This window comes from Anser brachyrhynchus (assembly GCF_964034855.1).
Source record: "Anser brachyrhynchus genome assembly, chromosome: 1".
Classification (NCBI taxonomy): Eukaryota; Metazoa; Chordata; class Aves; order Anseriformes; family Anatidae; genus Anser; species Anser brachyrhynchus.
Genome location: NC_137694.1, coordinates 204009799 through 204031110, shown reverse-complemented (window position 1 = coordinate 204031110; position 21312 = coordinate 204009799). Strand labels below are relative to the sequence as shown.

The 21312-nt window shown below is 50.6% G+C and overlaps 2 protein-coding genes and 1 long non-coding RNA gene across 5 annotated transcripts in view; 2 read left to right on the top strand and 1 right to left on the bottom strand.

Annotated features, from left to right (window-relative positions):
• Positions 1-21312, top strand: part of LOC308183180 — a 441868-nt gene that overhangs the window by 148996 nt on the left and 271560 nt on the right. The gene's annotated exons all lie outside the window — the stretch shown is intronic.
• On the top strand, positions 7292-13455 carry LOC308186190 (coiled-coil domain-containing protein 81-like). The gene is made up of 8 exons (XM_080575232.1): positions 7292-8467; positions 8784-8869; positions 9197-9315; positions 9844-9967; positions 10165-10288; positions 10390-10536; positions 10911-11089; positions 11399-13455. The coding sequence occupies exons 1-8, from the start codon at positions 7904-7906 to the stop codon at positions 11526-11528; spliced, it is 1473 nt and encodes a 490-aa protein (XP_080431358.1). The 5' UTR covers positions 7292-7903; the 3' UTR covers positions 11529-13455.
• Positions 13595-21312, bottom strand: part of ME3 (malic enzyme 3) — a 124623-nt gene continuing 116905 nt past the window's right edge. For all 3 annotated transcript variants that reach the window (XM_080575202.1, XM_080575201.1, XM_080575203.1), the window contains exons 8-14: positions 18227-18324; positions 17469-17582; positions 16654-16759; positions 15952-16094; positions 15487-15660; positions 14736-14834; positions 13595-13875 (exon numbers count right to left, since the gene is read on the bottom strand). In XM_080575202.1, the coding sequence (XP_080431328.1) occupies positions 13714-13875; positions 14736-14834; positions 15487-15660; positions 15952-16094; positions 16654-16759; positions 17469-17582; positions 18227-18324 (896 nt within the window). In that variant the 3' untranslated portion in view covers positions 13595-13713. The remainder of the gene's footprint in view (positions 13876-14735; positions 14835-15486; positions 15661-15951; positions 16095-16653; positions 16760-17468; positions 17583-18226; positions 18325-21312) is intronic.

Genomic DNA, 21312 nt, shown 5'->3' with positions numbered 1-21312 from the left:
AAGGGCTGTCAGAGGATGGGTCGGGAGCCGCCCTGTCAGGGAGCAGCTTGTCTCTCTCTCTCTGTACACTCAGGCAGCGTCTTTCCTGTAGGGCCACCACCGAGCCGAGCAACCCAGCACTGAGAAATAGACTTTCTCATTTCAGTCCCATACAAACCTCGAGAGTGCCCCAGGGGGCGTGCAAGGCGATCCATTTGGGTGTGGGAAGAAAATGCTAGAAATGCCATTTATTTATTTATTAAATCTTGAAAGGAAATAAGAAAGAAGATATGCTTCAGTAGTATTTAATATAGAGCTTGTGCCTGGCACTCCCTCAGTGTCTCCATGTGTTTGATGGCCACGTCGCACGTTTTCTGTGAGGTGTCCTGAGGGACGAGTGTGTGCCCCACAACACGGAGGGCATCTCCGTGGCACCCTCACTCCTTCGCATGCTTTCAGCACTAGGTGACGTAGCAGATTACATGGGCCTGGTCCAGTAGACTTCAGGATGGTGTGGTTTAGGTTTTGTCAAAGTAACCCTCAAGATACGGACACGGGTCTAAAAAGACTCCTGCAGAGCACCTGCAGAGTGAAGACGGTGCTAATAATGTGAGCACAAGTGACCAACAAGCAGATGAGAGAGCTGAACCCTTCTGCTCCCATCTACTCCTGTAGATCTCCATGTCCATTGGGATCTCTAAGCCAAGAGCAGCAAGAGTTCAGCAAGAGGACCCAAGTAGAATTTACAGCAACTTGCATCAAGGCTGCCTGATGAGTGATCGAAGTCCCCGAGAGTTTTAGGAGGAGAGAATGAAAACTGTGAGAGCGTGGGAGAGAAAGAGAGCTCTTCACTTTCTTGTATGAGTGATGTGAGAAAAATTCGACCTGTCCTTCAGTTTTGCGGTGTGCTGAGTTAAAGTCCCTGGGATAGGGTTTGGCCCTGCTGGCTTCCCTTCCTTTCTTCTTTTCTCCAAAGTTTCAAACTCTCTCTCTCTTTCTCTCTCTGCTTTTTTTTGGCTATGTGCAGACCCAAGAGGTCGTGGAAAACTCTTTTTCCAAAAAGGGGCTCTTAACTTCAAAGCTCCATTGGGAGCAGTACCAACAGGGAAGGAAGACTTGCTGCTAATCCTGGGCTGAGTGAGGGCAGGTGCTTGATGGCTTTTTCTGGGAACAAACAGAAGTTTCCAGAGAGCTGTTACCTTGGAAGTCCCACCCTGGAAGGATCAAGAGCTCCCAGCTCTTCCCAGCTCTCCAGGCACAGGCAGGTGCTGATGCTGGATACTAAGAGCACCCGGCTTTCAGCAAGGGTGAAGCAGCAGCCTCAGCTAGGAGGCATTTGTGGCTGTCTTGGGAGGCCACAAGCGTTTCTTCTTTAACTGCTTAACAGTCCCACAAAAATCATGAGGTGGATAACTGAGGGAACAGAGCATCTCTCTTATGAAGAGAGGCTGGGAGAGCTGGGACTGTTTAGCCTGGAGAAGAGAAAGCTCAGGGGGGATCTTATCAGTGGATGTCAACATGCCTGCAGGCAGGGTGCAAAGGGAATGGAGCCGGGCTCATTTCAGTGGAGCCCAAGGACAGGACAAGAGGCGATGGGCACAGAAAGAAACACAGCTTGTTACGGGTGACCAACCCCACAGGACACCTATCTACACTTCATACCTACACCTCATAGGACTTGATTCACTTCCTTTTGGGCCTGCCACCCACTGCTGGTACCACACAGGTCAAAGTCTGCTCCCTCACAATAATGTTTTTAAAAAGCTGTCAGTCTGTGGTGCGAGACAGCACGTGTGGAGTGAAATGGGGAGGAGCATGCTGTGTTTTTCAATAACTGGGATCAACAGGTTGCTGGTGCCTGAGCTGTATTTTTCAAATCTTGGGTGACCTTTTGCAGTCTGGTAGCCATTCTCTAGACTGTTAAGGGAAGGACAAAACAATAAATAAATAATTCACCTTCCTTCCCATCAACAAAAGCAATAGCATGAAAGTAAAGGATGGAGCTCATTAGCACCCTAGGTGAGCAGGGAGAAATTGAAGTTAATCCCTTAGAAAACTCTGCTCTGCAGAGAGCAGAAGAGCCTTGTTAGGGAAGCCTTGTGCAGCCCCTCACTTGGGCACTGGTTTTACTGTGGAACAAAGTCAATTAGAGGGACAAATGACTACAAGCCCAAACATTTTTCATTGCTACTTGCATCAAGAATCAAAAATAACTATTTTCATTCCTCTCAACCTGTGTTTAAGGGAATGCTAGTACCAACATATGCCACATTCAGCACAAGGGTTGGTGGCACACGGCAAAGTGTGTTCTGAGATCACCTAATTGAGCGGATTGTGAAAGTATGCCAGGAACACATAGTCTGTGGATGCTGACAGTGCTTAGGCATTGAGCTGACTGGTACACTCCAGACAAGCTCCTTTAGGAAACATCCAAATGCCAGGTAGCTACCTTGAGAAGATGGCTGTGGAGAGCTGGCACTATGAAGGTTATGTGCCTCCAGAGCTCTGAGGATCTCAGCCACTTTTAAACTGACTCATTTCAAGCCGCAGTAATAAAAAAAACAACATTGGCTTAAGCCAAGTGAACAATTATATTGCCCATGTAGCAGGGGCCAGGAGCAGATTCTCAGGGAAGAGTAAGAAAAGGGCAAGCATGTACAATGGGTGCTTTAACTATTTTGCAAGTCTAATCTTAATTTGTTTGGACTGGAAGCACAGAAACTGTTCAGTGCTGGGAAACTCAGCATTACCTTATTTTATAAACATTCACCACGGTATTCACCGCAGCTAGCATGCTGACTGGGGATGTGCCCAATCTGCTGCTGAAAATCATGAAGATGGGGTTTGTTTGCAATTTGGCTGCTGCCAAAGAGCTTCATTACTTCATTGGACCAAGCGTTAAAAGACCAGCATTCACAGCTTTGAAAGGGTTTCCTTGAAATTTGGGCTCTTTAATTTCTCCCCTTTGGGGAGAGGACCGATTTCACCCATAGGAAATGTGAGATAGGGATTCATCTGGATGTGGATTAAACTGAGGCCTTCCACTGCTCACAAGAGTGCTTTCGGCTTACCCAGTTGCAGATAACACTGGGGAAAGGCACGTGCCCTCTCTGCTGTCAAAGCTTTGCAGCTGTGCAGCTGGGATCAACAACTTTTTGCCTTTCAGTGCGGAGTGTATGGGTGAGGAGACAGCTGGAGAAGAGAAAGGAGGCCCTGCAGGAAGACAGGACCAAGAGCAGAGCTCTGGACATCCCTGGGAATTCTGCAGAGGATCTTCTGATCCGGTAAACCTCTCCTGGAACAGGCTTCTTTCCACTAGCCACAGCCCCTTCCTTGGGCAATGAGGCCCCTGGGCTCAGAAGCACCCTTGCCCTGGCCTTCCGTAGCTGCTTGGCCAAAGGTCTCCAGCCCGGCCTCACACAGCGCCTCAGCCTGGCGCTGCGTAGATTCCCTCTCACTGGCTGGGACACGAGGGGCCTCTGCAGGGCCACACAGACCCTTGGGACTCCTGCATATGCACGCTCCACAGGACTGGGGCTGAAGGGAGCAGGGAGTGTCACTCAGCTGCCCTCACTGGAAATGAAACTTGAGCCCTTTCTTTTTCTCTCCCTAGCGTTGGTGAGAAAGTCCCTGTGCTTCCAATGCCGAAGATGACACGAGCATCAGGGAAACCAGTGCGGATCCCTTGCAGCTCTGAGCTGCTGTCAGCCCAATAAAGACTGTTGCTTCCTGCTGGAGGGGCCAGCACGGGCTTTGTAGTGTTCTGATTTCACACAAAGAGAGCATGGTTGAGGTTGGGAGGTACCTGAAGAGGTCAGCTTGGCCAACCCCCTGCTCAAATAGGGCCGTTAGCACCTCCACCTAAAAACATTCCTTGTTTCTGCTTCCCCTGTAGCATAGGACGTAGATGGAAATGCAGAGGCTGCAGACAGAGAGTGCTTTGGAGAGGCAATGACAATGGAGAGGCCCTGACTCCAGCCGACCCCTGCAGACCCGAAGTCCTGAAGCTCCCCTGCAGCTGACAGTCATGCACCCACTGTGGAAGGAGGCTGTGCTCCCTGCTTTTGGGCAGGCACACGTGGGGACGTATAAAGCCCACCTGAGAGTTTTCTTCTGCGTTGCTGTAGCTGCCTTTCAGTGCGGAGTGTGCACGTGAGGAAACGTTGAAATGTTGACTGCTTTGCTCTTCATATTGTTCTGTGATAATGTTTTATATGATCCATGCCATGTTCTGTCTTTTGCTGTATATCAGATCTGAGAGCCTGGCCTGACATATCAGAGCCACAGGAGGATAGGGCTCTAGTGGGCACTGGCTTGCCAGCACACCCCAAATCTTTATACCGATGTATATGTGAAGCACAGCGAATAGGAAGCATGGCCTTTCTCCTCACGATATCCTTATGGGATGGCATGCGCACCTTCCTCATGATGGCATATGCGCCTTCCTGAAGAACCTCATAAATCTGGTATGTAGTTGACTGACAATTCAATATTAACTTATTTCAGGGCCCCAGTGAAACATGCACGCTATGTCTGTTCGCATGTAAAGGAAGCTCTTGCAGAGCCTTCCTACAAGGTTTTCCACACTCTAGAACCAGAAGACTGTTTTTGTCAAGGTATGCCAGAAAAAGCCCAGCCGGAAGGGACCACATCAGATACTCGTAACTACCCACACAGCCATCAAATACAAGGGACGGACTTCCCCCTTGCAGACACGCAGCTCACTGTAAGAAGACACCACCATCTATCAACACCACGCGGAGAAAGGTGCCCCCACGAGACCCTGGATCTTGAACTCTCTTCTCCAGACCTGACTTCATCCCTGGACTGTGGCCACAAGGCCACATGGTGATACAATCTCCAAGCACACAAACTGGATACATCTTGAACTGTTCTTTAAATCTCTGGATTTACTTTTAGAACTATTCAGAGATACTTTATAAATAATTTGTATACTTTTACTTTCTTCTAAGCTGAAGGTCGTTCATCCATTAATAACGTTTGAGATGAGGTTCCAAATTCTAACCAAACTATTTTTAGGCTACATTCTGTATGGATTAGGAGCCTGCGCAATATGGAGAGGCAGTGTCACAACAGTGACTCGGGGCGTTGTGTGACAGAAGAGGAAACACGGACCCAAGAGCAGATTTGCAAAGGTTTTACTGAAGTTTGTTTCACGATCGTGAGACCCCTCTGCCATTAGGGAAATGAGAGGTCACCATTAAAATATTCAGCAGTTCATACAAACTTTGCAGCAAAATGCTATGGCAACATATATAATGACATTGTTACACCAGTCCTGACTCTGTCAATCGTCTTCCTCATTTCCATGCCAAGCGGGGCTTTGGACCGAGGCCTCAGGTAGATACCAGTCCTTCATTTATGTCTCCCTGAGACCTTGCTCTTCTCCAGAGTTAAGCTTTCTCAAAAGAGGATTTTTGGAGTTTTGTCACAGAATCTGCTTGTTGCTCCTAGTATATCCTGCAGAAGTGCTCAGGCAGGTATGTACAGCTTCTGTTAAGACCGTACCGGGTGTGCCAGTTCCGCAGGCTCCACCAAGTGCCATCACTCCATGTTGTGGTCTGTGGCAGTTGACAAGCTCCCTAAAGAGTCTGAGCCTCCCTGGCATGGGTACTTGGCCTTATTAACATACAAAGAACTGTCTGGAGCCCATTCTTCGCAAGAACGCACACCTGGCTGCGGTAACGTTACATTTTCCTCACCACTTTCCTTTATTTGGAACAGTCTCTAGAGGGGTCTACAGCGGGGTAGCTGCAACCACTTGGAAGAAAAAGCGGAAGAGGAGTGAGAAATGCTGCCCAAATGCTGTTTGCACTGCGGTCAGTGTTAGTAAAGCTTCTGACTGACCTCTTTTAAAATGTACTTGTGTTATTACACCTTTGGAGTCACAGTGTTCCCCAACACTCTCCTGCAGTCTTTGGCCATCCACCCACCGGCTGCTTAAGAGAGGGAATGAAAACGAAGAGGCTCTAACTCCAGTGGTCACTCTGCTGCCCGTGGTCGTGGGCTAAAAACTCCCCAGAGCTGATGCTCATGCACAGAAAGTGGAAGGGGACGGTGCTCCCTGCACCTATGGCTGGATGATGTGGGAAGCTTCAGCCCAAGTAAAAGTCTTGGACAGCGCTAAGAGAAGTTGCAGCCAGCTTTCCTGCTCCTGGGGCAAGCCCCGGGGCCAGCACCCTGCAGTGACCCTCACAGCCTGGGGACTGCTCTGCCCGAATCTCCAGGGTGCAGGAGTCTCCCAGGGGAGGCAGCTCCCTGACAGGGCAGGCTGCAGCCCCTATTGTGACACGCGATGGGGTGACAGCGGGGCCGTCTGTGACATCACACCACGTCCTGCCCAAAAGCCCTGCGCGCCGCAAGCTGCCCTCACTTGGCTGCGAGGCCTTCAGGAGGCAGTGGCTGGTGCTGCTCTGCTGGGGCTGCCGCTGTGCTCTTGAGGAGCTGCCTTGCAGGAAGGAGCCAAAGGCACTGGGAAGCGGCGTCCCCGAGTGGGACAGCTCCTGGTGACGAGTGGAGGAGGGCCGGAGCGAGATGGAGGCCAGGAGTGCTCCCATCCTGTGCAACGGCCGCCTCATGTGTCCAACACTCATGCACCTCCCGGACGATGGTGAGCCCAACAGGAGGTGCCTGAGGAACAGGCAGCAGCGCAGCCCTCTTGAGCTGCGGTTTCTTGTGGGGAGAGAGAGGGAGGGTCTCGGGACATAGACACTGGCCCCATTGGCCACGAGGACTGTGCTGGAGGAGAAGGCTGGCTTGCAGCATGACCTCTCTTTCCCTTGCTTTTCAGGGATTGTGAAAGTTTGGGATGCAGTATCCCACTTCATCCGCAGGCAGTTCGCGTTGAACAAGGTAGGCTGCCCAGGGAAGTGGTTGACTCACCATCCCTGAAGGTCTTTAAGAGACGTTCAGATGCTGAGCTTAGTGATATGGTTTAGTGGAGGACTTGTTAGTGTTAGGTCAGAGGTTGGACTGGGTGATCTTGGAGGTCTCTTCCAACCTAGACGATTCCAGGATTCTGTGATTCTGTGAAGGTGGGCTTTGCAGCCTCGTGCTCCCCTCATACGCTGCTCCTTCCCAGAGCTGCCACCCCACAGAACGCCTCCTCAAGTAGAAGAAACACCCCAGCGCTAGCCTGCAAACTGCAGATGTGCCAGGGGCCCATTGCTGCTCTGGCAATATGCACAAGAGAAGAGCCCAGCTCCAGCAGAAGGACAGGATCCGTACTGCCTGGCGCTTGTGTGTTGCCTGTGGCCAGAGTGGGCAGGCCAGCATGTAGCTGGTGCCGGTACTCAAGGCTTCCCCTACTTGTTGGGAACTCCTTGGGGGGATTTTACTGAGCTGAGGGTGTTGGCTCTGCTCTTACTAGTCCAGCTCCACTTCAGATGGCAAAAAGCAGGGAGCTGGGAAACTCCCAGCCATTGAGGCCATCTCCAGGGCTCTCCAGAATGACACTGTCTGGCACCTTCCCATGAGCAGTGGCCAAGGTATGAGGGCCCATCTTCTTGCTTGGAGAAGCCCCAGAAATACTGATCCGTGTTCCTGATTTCTTGCTTTTCAGGGCGTCAGAATACCTGGGCTGGGTGCCTTCTTTGCTGTTAAACAGGAGCGGCCCATTGCAGGCTTTAAGCTCCTCGATGTAAAGAAGCCCGTCTTCCAGGTTTCGGAGCACTTTGCCAATGTTCATGGACTGCCATACAAGAAAGAAACTTTTCCTGGTAAGAAGAGAGATGAATGTCAGGGTTCCACGTGCAGGGACTTTGGGCTGCATGCTCAGCTGCTGCTGGGAGGGCAGTGGAGGGGTTACACAGCTCCTCCAGGAGGTCCTGAGAAAGGCCTGAGCTCCTCACAAGCCAAGGCCCACCAATGCCTTGCACGTCCCTCCACACACCATCTCCCAGAAATGTCCCTCCCCATGCTGTTGGCACCATGCTGGCTGCATTGGTGGTTGACTTCTGCTCTTAGCAGTTCGCACAGCTGCAGGTGCAGGCCCGACACTGGGCATCAGCTTCTATGGCATCAGCGATGCACCATGATTGTGCTGCACCAGGCTCTTGGAGCTCTGTCTTTCAGGGATTCTCTTCCTCCAGACGAGCAGTCAGCAAGACAGCTCTGTAGCGGTGCTGGAGGGCCCAGCAGATGCCCAAACGGGACTGCCCTCCTCTGCAGGCCTGTCTTACTTACTTGGCTCCTTGCTTCGTTTCCCTCAGGTGTACCTCCATTTGTTTTCCTGAATTATGCCTGGCTGTCCTTGGACACCGGCATTCCTCGGGACACCGTGCAGCGCTGCATTCAAGAGACCCTGCTCTTTCTCTCCTACACCCTTGCAAAGAAGCAGGGTGTTGATTTCATCTTCAAGGACATTGGCTGTCTGGTCTTCCGCAAGAGCGGAGTCCAAATGCAGTTTTCCTCGGACTTTGTTCACAACCTGAATAGCAACGGCCAGCTGCTGAAATCTCGCCTCAGTGTAAGTTTCTCACTGCACCAGCACAGCCCAGGGTTCCTGGGAAATCCCCCGAGAGGCCGTTGGGAGGGACTTCTCCTTCTGGGTCAGACTCGTCTCCGGATGAGGCACACGAGTCTTGCCCTTGCACAAAGGCAGGCAGTGATTTACCAGGTGCAGGCACTCGCTGGGCAGCTTGTGCTGCTTGTAAGGAGGGGTGAATGCTAAGCACTGCGAGCTCTGCCCGTGGGCAGCTTTCTGCCTGAGCAGCCCCGACGCCTTCGTTGGCAAGGGCATCCTTTCCTGGCCATGGCCTCACCCAGGACTGTCTCTCCTGCAGAGGACAGGGACAACGGATTTGGCCACATCGGAGAGAAAAAGCATCGTCCCACATCCAGCGTCTGGAGGTGTCATCGTCTTTCCCAGGTGGGCGCGTTGCTTCTGCAGCCCTTGGCTGAGCGTTTCGGCAGCTTTTCAGCCCCTCTCAGGAAGGGCAGCAGTGCCAGGGCTTGCTCCTTGCTCAGGGAGGAGCTGGAGGGAGACTTTCCCAAGCGCTGTTTCCTCCTTCTCTCCACACCGATTCGCGCTTGTTTTGGAAGAGGGGCCGTTCTCTTCATGCACCACGGCCTGGGGGAATGTCTATTCCCTGCCCGGCCCACAGCAAGCCCCTCTCAGATGCTGGCACCAAGACCAGCGCCCTACAGCCCTAGGATATGGTGCCCTGGAGTCACACTGCCTTGGTCTTGCTTCCAGGATTGGGCTCTACATACCTCGTGGAAGAGCCGCAGGGGAAGGGCCTCTTCAAGCACCCAAGGGTTCTGCGTTGGAAAAGAACGGAGACGCAAGGCTGGAGGGAGGGTCTAACAGAACAGGTAACGTGAGAGCGGGCTCTTGGGAGTGACAGCCCCTGGGAGACCTCTCTGCCCTTCCCTTCTGAATGTCCTCCTGAGGGCAACGTGTACGGAGGCAAGGCTGGAAGGCTGCGCTTTGCACAGGATGAGGCCCCTCCTCTGACCCCAGTTCCCTGCAGCAGTAATTCTGCTGGGCCTTGGGAGGGACCACGATGGCAGGGCAGCCCAGAGCTTCCCGTAGCATTCGACACTGCTTAGGCCTCTTCCGCACTGGCCTCCTGGAGCTCCTGTCCACCGAAAGCCCCGCTGAGGGTTGGATGTGCCCAAAGGGAGAATGTGGGGCTACGATGGCAGCAGAGAGTCCCAGGACTCCCTTCCCCACCTGTGAAATGCTGGTGGCCAAGGAGACTCCCTTCTAGGTCAACCCACCTGCCAGCTTGCTCTGCCTTTTAGAAGTAGCACCGGATCAGGCAGGGAGGCTCATTCCCTGCCTATTTGCGTGGCCACCAAGGAGCAGCTCTGACTAGCCTTCTCTTTTCCTCCTTACAGGGGTGCCTCCTGCTATTAAGAGCCAGCTGCTCACACGCCAGAGTCCCTCTCTGTCCAGACTCTCCAGGGTGAAAGGGGAGGCAAAGCTGGGCCAGGCTGCTGGGGAAAAAGAGCCTTCTCCCAGGTGAGGCTGGGGGGGAGCCGGGGGAGGCAACTCCTGGGCCCTTCTCCTTGGGTCATCGAGCAGCTTCCCTTGGACACAGGGACTTGGTGAACTCCACAGGGGTCCCGACACATGTCCTGCTGACTGCCCTTTCCTTGCTGGCACCCAGTTGTTGAGCAAAAGCTATAGCAGCAAATCCTCCTCTTGTGTGCTTGCAGGCTGCGTACAACACGTCAGGAGAGCTCCTCAAAGATGGCAGAAGAGGGGAAGGACAAGCGCTCTGCTGCGGCCTGGCCCCAAATTGAAGCCCCTGCCTGTGAGGGTCAACGGAGAGCAGGACAGGTAGCCACTGGATCTGTGTACCCATTGCCGGGTTGTTTCACGGGTTGCCTTCATGGAGATTTGATGTTTCTCTGATCGTTGCGTGCCCTTCTCCCCCGTAGGAAATATGCTGCCTGTACGGCCAAGAAGTTGAAAGAACTCTGCAGGCATTGCTGGCTGAGGAGCAGCTGAAAAAAGAATGGGAGAGACAGCACATGTGGGCACAGTGCAAGGCTCGTGGCGAAAGGAATGGGAGAGAGAGTATCTGGGTATGGCAACTGTTTTCAAGCACTCCAGAAGGAACCTTTCTCTTCTCTCAGGGGGCCACGTGCACACTTTTCCCCTCTTAGCTCTGCCAGGAAGCTTCTCTCAAAGAGAAAAACCTGCCCTTCCTGAGCCTTGTTTTCCTTTGTGAAGGACGAGGGCTCCTCCAAAGCCTACTGCAGTGAAAGTGTTCTTGCCCTTAGCTTCAGAGGCCGAGGGCTGAGGCCTTTCACGCTGCCTTTCTGAGAGAAAGAAGGCTGCAGGGAAAGTGCCCTGAGCCTGGGGAAACCCTGCGGGGACGACTGCCCCACTGCCATGTGACAGCTCCCACATTAGCACCTGCATCTAAAACCATTCCTTGTTTCTGCTTCCCCTGTAGCAGAAGACGCAGACAGAAATGCCGAGGCTGCAGGCAGAGAGTGCTTCCTGCACGGCACTTGTGGAACTGAAAACGTCTCTGCAGATGGTACCAGGGGATATGAAGCAGCAGCACGTCCTCATCCCTCACCCCCCAGAGAAGAAGGCTGAGACAGCTCCTCTGAGCAAATCAAGCACCAAGTAAGTGTGGGCCAGCTCCAACAAAGGCCAGGAAAAGTTGAGCTGCAGCAGGCAGCCCGAGGAATCCAGCATGCGGGTTGCTCGGCTCTGGGCTTGGGCTCTCCATCCACCAGCTGCTTTGGAGAGGCAATAACCATGGAGAGGCCCTGCCTCCAGCCGTCCCCCTGCAGAGCCAGAGTCCTAAAGCTCCCCTGCCGCTGACAGCCATGCACCCACAGTGGAAGGAGGCTGTGCTCCCTGCTTTTGGGCAGGCACACGTGGGGACCTTCAGAGCCCACCTGAGAGTTTTTTTCTTCTCTGTTGCTGCAGCTGCCTTTCGGTGCGGAGTGTGCGGGTGAGGAAACAGCTGGAGAAGAGCAAGGAGGCCCTGCAAGACAAGACCAAGAGCAGACCTCTGAACATCCCCGGGAATTCTGCAGAGGATCTTCTGATCTGGTAAACCTCTCCTGCAACAGCCTTCTTTCCTGGGCTCAGAAGCACCCTTGCCCTGGCCTTCCGTAGCTGCTTGGCCAAAGGTCTCCAGCCCGGCCTCACACAGCGCCTCAGCCTGGCGCTGCGTAGATTCCCTCTCACTGGCTGGGACACGAGGGGCCTCTGCAGGGCCACACAGACCCTTGGGACTCCTGCATATGCACGCTCCCCAGGACTGGGGCTGAAGGGAGCAGGGAGTGTCACTCAGCTGCCCTCACTGGAAATGAAACTTGAACCCTTTCTTTTTCTCTCCCTAGCGTTGGTGAGAAAGTCCCTGTGCTTCCGATGCCGAAGATGACACGAGCATCAAGGAAACCAGCGCGGACCCCTCGCAGCTGTGAGCAGCTGTCAGCCCAATAAAGACTGTTGCTTCCTGCTGGAGGGACCAGCACGGGCTTTGTAGTGTTCTGCTTTCACACAAACACGGAAATGTTGAGGTTGGAAGGTACCTGAAGAGGTCAGCTTGGCCGACCCCCTGCTCAAACAGGGCCACCCAGCACCAGTGTCCAAGGACCATGTCCTGTGCAGATGCCTTTCAAGTTGGCTGAATATGAGCCAGCAGTGTGTTCAGGTGGCCAAGAAGGGCAACAGCATCCTGGCTTGTATAAGAAGCAGTGTGGCCAGCAGGGCTAGTGAAGTGATTGTCCCCCTGTACTTGGCTCTGGTGGGGCCGCACCTCGAGTACTGTGTTCAGTTTTGGGCCCCTCGCTACAGGAAGGACATGGACGTGCTCGAGCGAGTCCAGAGAAGGGCAACGAAGCTGGTGAGGGGTCTGGAGAACAAGTCTTACGAGGAGCGGCTGAGGGAGCTGGAATTGTTCAGCCTGGAGAAGAGGAGGCTCAGGGGCGACCTTATCGCTCTCTACAGTTACCTTAAAGGAGGCTGTAGCGAGGTGGGGGTTGGTCTGTTCTCCTACGTGCCTGGTGACAGGACGAGGGGGAATGGGCTAAAGTTGCGCCAGGGGAGGTTTAGGTTGGATATTAGGAGGAACTTCTTTACTGAAAGGGTTGTTAGGCATTGGAATGGGCTGCCCAGGGAGGTGGTTGAGTCACCATCCCTGGAGGTCTTTAAGAGACGTTTAGATGTTGAACTTAGCGATATGGTTTAGTGGAGGACTTGTTAGTGTTAGGTCAGAGGTTGGACTGGGTGATCTTGGAGGTCTCTTCCAACCTAGACGATTCTGTGATTCTGTGATTTTAAACCTCCACTGGCACAACTTGAGGCCATTCCCTCTAATCTTATCACTACTTATCTGTGAGAAGAGGCCAACCCAAAACTACTGATACTCCCTGGGTGTTTAAATCTACTGATATTCCCCGTGGATATTCATGGCATGGTACCAGTTAGAGAGGTTGTTGCAGCAAACCCACACACCCTGGACCAGCTGTCTGAGCAAAATTCTTGCGAGAATCAGCCTTTCAGTCACAGATCACTGTCAATACCTTTCGGGGGGTTCTCCAAGCATTTTCTGTTTGGATTCCAGCTGTACTTAAGTTATTTGTTGAATTTTGATGGGGCTTTGGAAGCGTGTGGGGTGAACAGCACCTCTAACTACAACTTCTGGGAGACCCCCGACAGTGGCAGGTTTCAGAGAAGACAGTCCGTAAGGTCTTCCAAGAGTGGTAGGAGCTACTCCTGCCTTATGTGAGGGCGACTGGCCAGGGACCAGAGTGCTAGAAGATATGGCAATGCTCTGTGAGATTCTTGGTTTGGATAAGAACTCATTGAGCATCTCTTGCTGAGAAAAGGAACCACATGACTATTTTCAGCCTCTGTCCTTCCTTGGAGGACTCCCTACCTTCTCCTGTACCTGTTGTTACACAGCTGAAATGTAGTGTTTTCAAACCTGTAGAGGGAACATCAGTGTTCATGGGGTCCATGGGACTTTAAATGATGGCAAAGCCTGTAGTGCAAACTGACAGGGACAGGCTGGAACTATACTTTGTCTCTCTCTGTGTTGTACTGACTGCCCAGTGTGGACTTTATTTTATCCCGTTCATGTGCTCCCACAGAGAAAAGACAGTGGCAAGTAAAAAAGTACTTGGATTCATTTACTTCTATTGTTCTGCAAGGCTGGAGGTGCATTTATATCAGCAATGATATGGACCATGGGAACTGATGGAAAAAAAATGAGAAAACAGTTCTCATGAATCTTATACATCTTGCGTTTGCATGGCTGCGGAAGGCCACGTGTAATCATCAATAATGAATGAATCGTAATCAGGACTGTAAATAAGCTGTTTCACAAAAGCTTCCTTGTCTGCTGGCTCAGGATACCAAGAAGCAAGACCATGCTTGTAGGCCCAGTTAACAATCTGTGAAAAGATAAGCAAAAAGAGCTGATGAAATAACATTGACATGTTACGAAGTTAAAACCAACTGCAGTTCAGCACTGGCTGTGTTTTCCCTCTTTTTTTTTTTCTTTTTTTTCTTTTTTTTTTTTCCTGCCCTCAAAATTGTGCCTGGTTTTGCTTATTATTTCTCGTTAAGCAACCCCCTGAGTAGGCTGCACTTCATCTCTTGGGTGAGGGAATGCAAACTGCCTGCAGTTCCTGGCTGTTTAGAAATGCTTCCCCTGCCCTAGCAAAATGGTTGTGCTACTCAGTTAAAGAAGGTGAGCAGCCCTTTAACCACCTCTGCTTGAACTCTTAAGCTCCTGAGTTACGCTGTGCATCCCTCAGTAGCTCCTAGCAGGCCAACGTGATTCTCAGTGGGTGTCCCCTGAAAAGGAATTACAAATTTCATATATGCAGGGCACAAATCCCATAATTAGACAACAAGCCCAGATCTGGAAGAGTATTTAGATGCTTAGATCCCTATCAAACTCAAAAGGAGAGGTTCCAAAACAGCAATTTGGAACCTAAAATCTTTTGGCAACTTGCTTCATGTTTGATGTCAACCCTAAACCTGATTTTTGGAAGTGCTGAGCAGTCACAGCTCCAAGCAATAATGTAGAGCTTTGTGAGCTGTGAGGCATCCAGAATCAGGAGATACTTTTCAAATGTGGGCTTTAATGATAGAAGAAATCAAAGCAGCAATTCTGTCTGGAAGGATTCCCGAGAATCATTGCTTTAGGCTACAGAATAAGATGATTTTAAGAAACACAAAACAAGAACAATGCCAGGGCAATTTATGCCCTCCCTACCACAGAAAGTGGAAATAAATGAGTACTTACTTTGACAGCGATTTTGAAAGACACCTCTCTGATACTGTCCAAGGGGGGATAGAGTCTTCCTTCTGCAAGATTCTGTTCTGTCACCTCCGCAGCAATAGACTAGAAAGAAGAGGAAGACAGTTTACAGAGATGGTCTCAAGTGTGTGCCACCTTCACTAGGATTACACAACACATGGTTGAAACCTCGGCAGCAATGGAGCTGGGGTTAGTTCTCAATCAAACTGCTGAACTACACAAAATACCTGTGTGTATACACTTCATTACAGACTTAAAACTGCAGCCAGGACAATGGAAATGCTGTTTCAGGGCAGGTAATGAACAAAATCAGAATCACAGAATCACGGAATGGTTGAGGCTGGAAGGGATCTCTGGAGGCCATCTGGTCCAACCCCCCTGGCTCAAACTGGGCCACCGAGATCTGATTGCCTAGGATCATGTCCAACAACTTTTAAAAATCTCCATGGAAGGGAGATGCCACAGCCTCACTGGGTAAAATGCTGCTATAAAGGGTAGCAGCTGTGGGGAGTGAGGGGAACCCTGTTGCCACTCCTGCAGGTGCCTTCACAGGTGCAAGGGAAGGATGAACCTTGCTCAGGACTTCCTTCCCATGGGAAAAGCCATGGCTTTTTGCTGATGCTGTGCAATTTCTATGCAATACTTCCCCAGGTTAGCTTCTTGAAATTGCCACAAGTAGGTGCATGTGCCCCTTATAATATTTTTTAAGAACAGTAGTTATTTGCCACTTGGAAACCTCTGCTGTGAGGAGGAAGATATCATCAGAGATGTGTCGGACTCCGCAGGCAATGACTCCCAGTGCCACTCCTGGGAAGACATAGGCGTTGTTTCCTTGGCCAGGGAAGAAGGTCTGTCCATTGGGCAGGGTAACCTTTGAGAATGGGCTCCCACTGGCAAATATTCCTCGGCCCTGATCAAAGAGAGAGAAATAAACGTCCAAATTCAGAAGAGACATCTCATATGTCTGCCGCTTTCCATGATGTATACTCAGGAAACTCTGGTGACCAGGTAGAGAAATGTCCAGCAAAGCCATCCCCTGCTGATACTTCAGAAAGGCCTGGTCTCCAGAGCCATAAACAGGGTCATGAACAAAGCCACTGAGCACTGAGTGGGTGTTTGCACTGCCCGACTGCAAGTCACACTACAGGCATGGCCAGAGCGTATCTGGAGCCCCCATCTTCCCTGTGCTGAGATCCAGTACCTCAGTGAGGCGATAGCACTGCTCCGCTGTGCACTCTGCTTTACTTGTGGGGTTGCTGAGGGCAAACACGATGGGCCTCTCATTGAAGGCTGCCATGTCCTTCAAAATCTTCTCAGTGAAAGCTCCCGCGATGGCTGCGACACCTGAAACAACAACAGAGGAGTGAGCAGGTGCTTTCTGACTGAGAGCAGCGAGCTGCACTGCTCCCTCTTGGTCACCTCTGCCACAAAATACTGTGGGAGGCCTCCATCTCTGGAGATGCAGGTGGGAATGTTTCTCGTGTTACAGAGAGATTAAAAGCCTGTTTCAAAATACAGCCCTTTGCTCCTCCAAATCTCCTCCTTGCAGCGCAGGGATCAGTGTTTGGGCTGGTCTGGATGCAGCTCTCAGCACTTTGCCTCCCGAATATTGTCCTCATCCTGCTCCACTCGCCTGGGCCACGCTCGCTGCTGAGAGCCCCAGACCATGCCCACAGTGGCACCTCCACCTGCAGCCCATCTGGGGGTCTCCTACAGAGGGGAAACCTCTGTCCCACAGTTGAAGGAAATGATGTGGAGAATTCAATTGATAAAAAGGGGGCAAAAAAAAAAAAAAAAGCAACCTCTTTACTTTTTGATTCTGAGAACAAAAGGAGGCCCTGGAAGAAAGACACTCTCCTAAGAAGTGCATTGACATGAAAAGGTCATGTAAAGAGAACTCCACCTATAATTGCTGTAGGCTTCACTTTCTGCACAACCTCTTCCAGTGTGTTCACACTGGGGTGGTCCTGGGCAAACACTTCTTTCTCATGGTTCAGGTGGCTCCTGCCCTGTGGGGAAAAAGGAGTCAAACGTCATGCTTCTGGCAAAAGGTGGAGACATAGTGTAGTAACTCAGTTTGTTTCATCTCTCTGCCCTACTCTTAAACCAGGCTCCTCAGAGCAAGCCCTCAGCATCAGACAGCCAGGCATCGAGCAGTTGGTGTAATGTCATGTGGGGCTGGTCTCTGCCCATCTCACCCTCCAAAATACATCCGTTGAGTGGAGAAAGGAATTTGGCTGCCAGGGCAGAGAAGTCGTGCATGTAGCACAAGTCTCCTCCAGTCTTAGAAGGGATGGGGGCAGATGCCCTGAGGACCCAGGGAGTGCAGAGCAGAGCTGGGCCAGGCTGGATCACCAAGCAGGGCACAATATTGCTGTTGTAATGCCCCATATATCTGGCATGCAAGACTTCCAGCACTGCATGAGACCATGATCATGTGCAGTCGCAATGCCACTGAGACACTGCTGTGCATCACCCTACCACTTTGAGGGGCTCATCCCAAAGCATTGCCTTTGGGATAGCCAGTGCTGCTGGTACACTGTTACCACCATGAGATCCAGCCCTCCGAGAGCAGGAACAGCTCTGCTGACACCGGTGAAACTGCAGCCCTTGCTCCAGGGCTGAGCAGGGTTCAAGGTGTCTGCCTGCTCTGGCCTCTCTCTAGCTTGCAGGAGGTGCTGAGGAAGTGGAGATGATTAGCTTTGCAGACAAATTTACCTTGACAATCAGTCCCTTGGAATCCACCATCCAAATTTTTTTGATGGCATCCTCTCGTGAAATTCCTTCCTTTTCCATGGCCATGAGGATGAGATGAGCTATGCCCATCGCAGCCTGGAACAGAGTAAATAAACATTTCATTGGGGTAGTAACGTCTGATGGGAGCAGATTTTGAATGAGAAATGTGTTGGGTCCTCCCACAGCACTGCACAAAGCAGGGAGGCTTTCTACTCTGCGGCTGTACAGTGACACACCTTACCCAAAGTCCTGCAGGTGGGCAACAGCTGAGCCAGGCTTCAGAGAGTTTATCTTCCTCTTCTTTCTTTGTGCAAGGCACCAGACAGGCTACCTGAATGCTACCTGACTTCCTGCCCTGCAGGCAATACGACTGACTCCACAAAATGAGGTTACGTTCTTACAGTTCTTTAAGTCCCGATTCTTGCAGCTGTGTTGCTAGAAGGCTCTGGTTTACCCTAAATACCAACCCTGAGGATTCAAGCTAGCCTCACTGACAGCCTCGGAGCATCCAGGAGGACTGTCCAGGACTCACAGGCCAAGATGTCACTGAAAGATTGTTGGCAACTTCTATGCAGCAGCAAGATCCACCTGTGAGCCCCACTCTTGACCAGTAACAAGGAACCTGCTTCTGTGTTTTGCCTTCAGGAAGATAGGCCTTGCAGGCAGATTCATGGTTGACTTTTCTGTCACTAAATTTGAATTTAGATGATATTCAGGAACAAACTCAAGAACACTCCTACCTCTCCAGCTCCCTGGAAAACAAACTTGTGGTCTGAGAGCTTGTTCTTTGTGATCCTTAAGGCTGCAAAGATGCCAGCGACTGCAACAGACGCAGTGCCTGAAAAGAGAGAAACACCATGAGATGGTCATTTTGGCAAGGGGATTGTCTGTCCTACTGATACACTGTTAGAAACCTTGTGGGAGGGACCACGCTCTTAAACCCTTGGGAGTTTGGCATTAACTTTTTCTGAGACTCAGTGTCCTTTTGACTCCATTTAGAGGGAAAGTGGTATTCTCCCGCCTTGCAGGAGTCTTTGAGGATTAATATTTCAAAGTAGGGAAGGCACTCTGGTCCCTTAGTGACAGAGTCTAAGATGCATGTGAGTTGTCTAAAATCAGAGATCACACGAGACGTCTGTAGCAGAGCTGCAGACTGAACCCTTGTCACTAAATCCTTTTTGATCTTGGAAATACCATCGTATTCTCCTCATTCACCTTCAGATTACAGCACTTTCTGCTCTCTTTTTACTTCCCAGATACTCACCCCTGACTCAGAGCTATCATGTCCACATGCCAAGCATTAAGGACTGTCTGGGAACATGAGTTTGTCCCAGATTGGTGAGAAGGAATGCAATATGTGGAGAACAGGCAGTCCTTTGACGTATACAGCTTTCCATTCACCCAGGGAGACAGACGGCTAGAGTGAATAAACCTGCCTTTACCCCACATCAATCATATGCAGTGTTCATCTAACGTCCTGTCCCAGGTGAACGACAACAGTAGAAAGAAATCAGTAAGGCACAGGGTAGTGAGGGTTCAGGCACTGGTGGTATCAGGTCACCTGGACACGCTGGCTGCAAATGCTAGAGGTGGACTAGGAACGAAGGAGGCAGTTTTACTCCTCTGCCTTTCAAAGGACAACACCTGGGATCTGTCCCCAGCTCTGCTGCTGCTCTCTCCATTCTCATCTTCAGAGCTTTGTGTGAAGGGAGACCACAAGTAACAAGTCTTGTGTTGTGTTGGGGGGCAATGAACCCTTTTAGACTGCCAGGCTATTCTGGTTTCACCAAATTTCCAGCATTTCCTCTTTTCCTGGCCATTTAATTGGCCAGCACGCCATTGAGATCCCTCGCAGCCCTGGGGTGCTGCCAGACAGCAGCCAACAGCCTGGGAGGGAAAATCAGAGCAGCTCACGAGCAAAGCATGCCCATGACCAGTGAAACCAGCAGATGGTGCTGCTGTATCTGCTGAGGACAGAGAAAATAACGAGCTTTACCTGCTCCTTTTCTTTAGTGCGACAGTCACAGCTTAGGAAAGCTTACCTTACACAGCTTTCCTGGTATATCATAGTGTTGGCGAAATGATTTTCTCTCTCATTATTTCCATGCAAACACAAAACCTAGCGGGAGCACAGCTATTCTGAACGAGAAGTAACTTCTATTGACATAGCCTATTTTGCATAGGGAACCCACTTAAGGACAAATAATTTTTTTTTTTTTTTGGCCAGACGAGGATTGTTTGTCAGTACCACCATCTCACCAAAGTCTTGCTTTTGTAACTCAGATGAGTTCAGTTCTCTAAAACTGAATAATTACCGGCACCTAACATGGACTCTGGTTTAGCAGGGGTGGCAGTGGCCATGTTCTTGCAGCAAACAGCACTGTGATGTCCGTGCACAGGCACCCAGGTACAAAATGGCAGCAGCACTGTTTCTTACTCATGAGGGCATTTCAAGTATCCATGTATTAGACAGAAAATGGACTAACCTAACAGTTTAATATTACAGGTCGTGGTTTCTTAAACCTTTCTTGGAAGGAATTACTCGAGACGCTTGCTTCAGCACCAAGGATGAGTTCCCTTTGTTAGCTCAGAAAACTGCTTGCATCAGTTTATTTCCAGATTCAGACCACCTGGGTCCAGTTTAAAAGGATGTTGATGCCAAAGGAACCAGTCACTGAAAGCTCCCCTGCTTCAGTATTAATGATTGCCAGCTCAGACAACTGAAGGATATATATGAAGGATTTCCTCTTGCTTCTCTTGCACTAAATCTCTGCCTCTTTAAGCTATATATAGAGTAATAGATTTACCTGGCAAAATGCAGTGCCATCTGAGTAGAAAAATTACAGTAGAAGACAATGAACATCCAAGGAATTTATAGGAACAACAGATAATTGCATAGGTACTAGATTTTGCTTTTTTTGGGTGTCGCACAGGTAGTCCATGCTCATTCTCTATATTTCAGTAAGTCTATCAGCAGCAGCACTGCTTGGCTCCTGCTAGGGACGGGGACTCCTCTGGAGAAGGCATGAACTTGTCCTTGCTGAAGCAGAGACCTGATCTTGGTCAGATGAAATGCACCCTGAAAGTGTCTCTGCCACCACTGTTTTTTAAGAGATGAAATAACGAATTCTGGCACTCAGAACTGCAAAGAAGTGGGGAGAGATCAGGATCCCACAGTTCTCAGCAATGCCAACCTTGTGGTATACAGTAGAAAATGAACAGTTCTGCATACACTCACACACGCTCCTGCACTATCTCCCAGGCTTACTTTGTACAGAAATCCCCAAATCCCTGTGTGGGCAAGTGATCAGAGAGAAAAATCCCACAGTGGAGCCATTATAGTGCAACAGTGTGTCAGGTCAAAGCCTCAGCAGGAACAGATGCCTGGGAAGTATTTAAAAGAAACAAATGTAACTGGAGAAATACCTTGTTTCTCTTAGTCCCGACCCAGGCAAAATTGTTTTATACTCTCATTGTCCAGAAGTCTGATGGGACAAATACTGGTATCAGCAAACCCATTTAAACAACAGGAAAATGCTCGTGGGACTTTCAGCAGAGGGTCTCTGAGTCTTTTTAGGGGTGTCAGCAGCAGGAATTTGAGGAGCAGGGTGTAGAGAAATACAGGGTGCACAGATCCAGTGTGCAGAGCAATGTGCATTTTGTGGAGCAGAGCTGCATGGGACAGGGCACGCTGTTGCTCGTCCCCCTGTGCTCGCATTGCAGAGCAGACAAACAGCAGGGCTCTGCCATTCCTAATCCTCTCTCTCCAAAGAGCTTATAATCCTTCCACGTCTCCCAAACCACATCAAACCCCATTGCTCAAGTA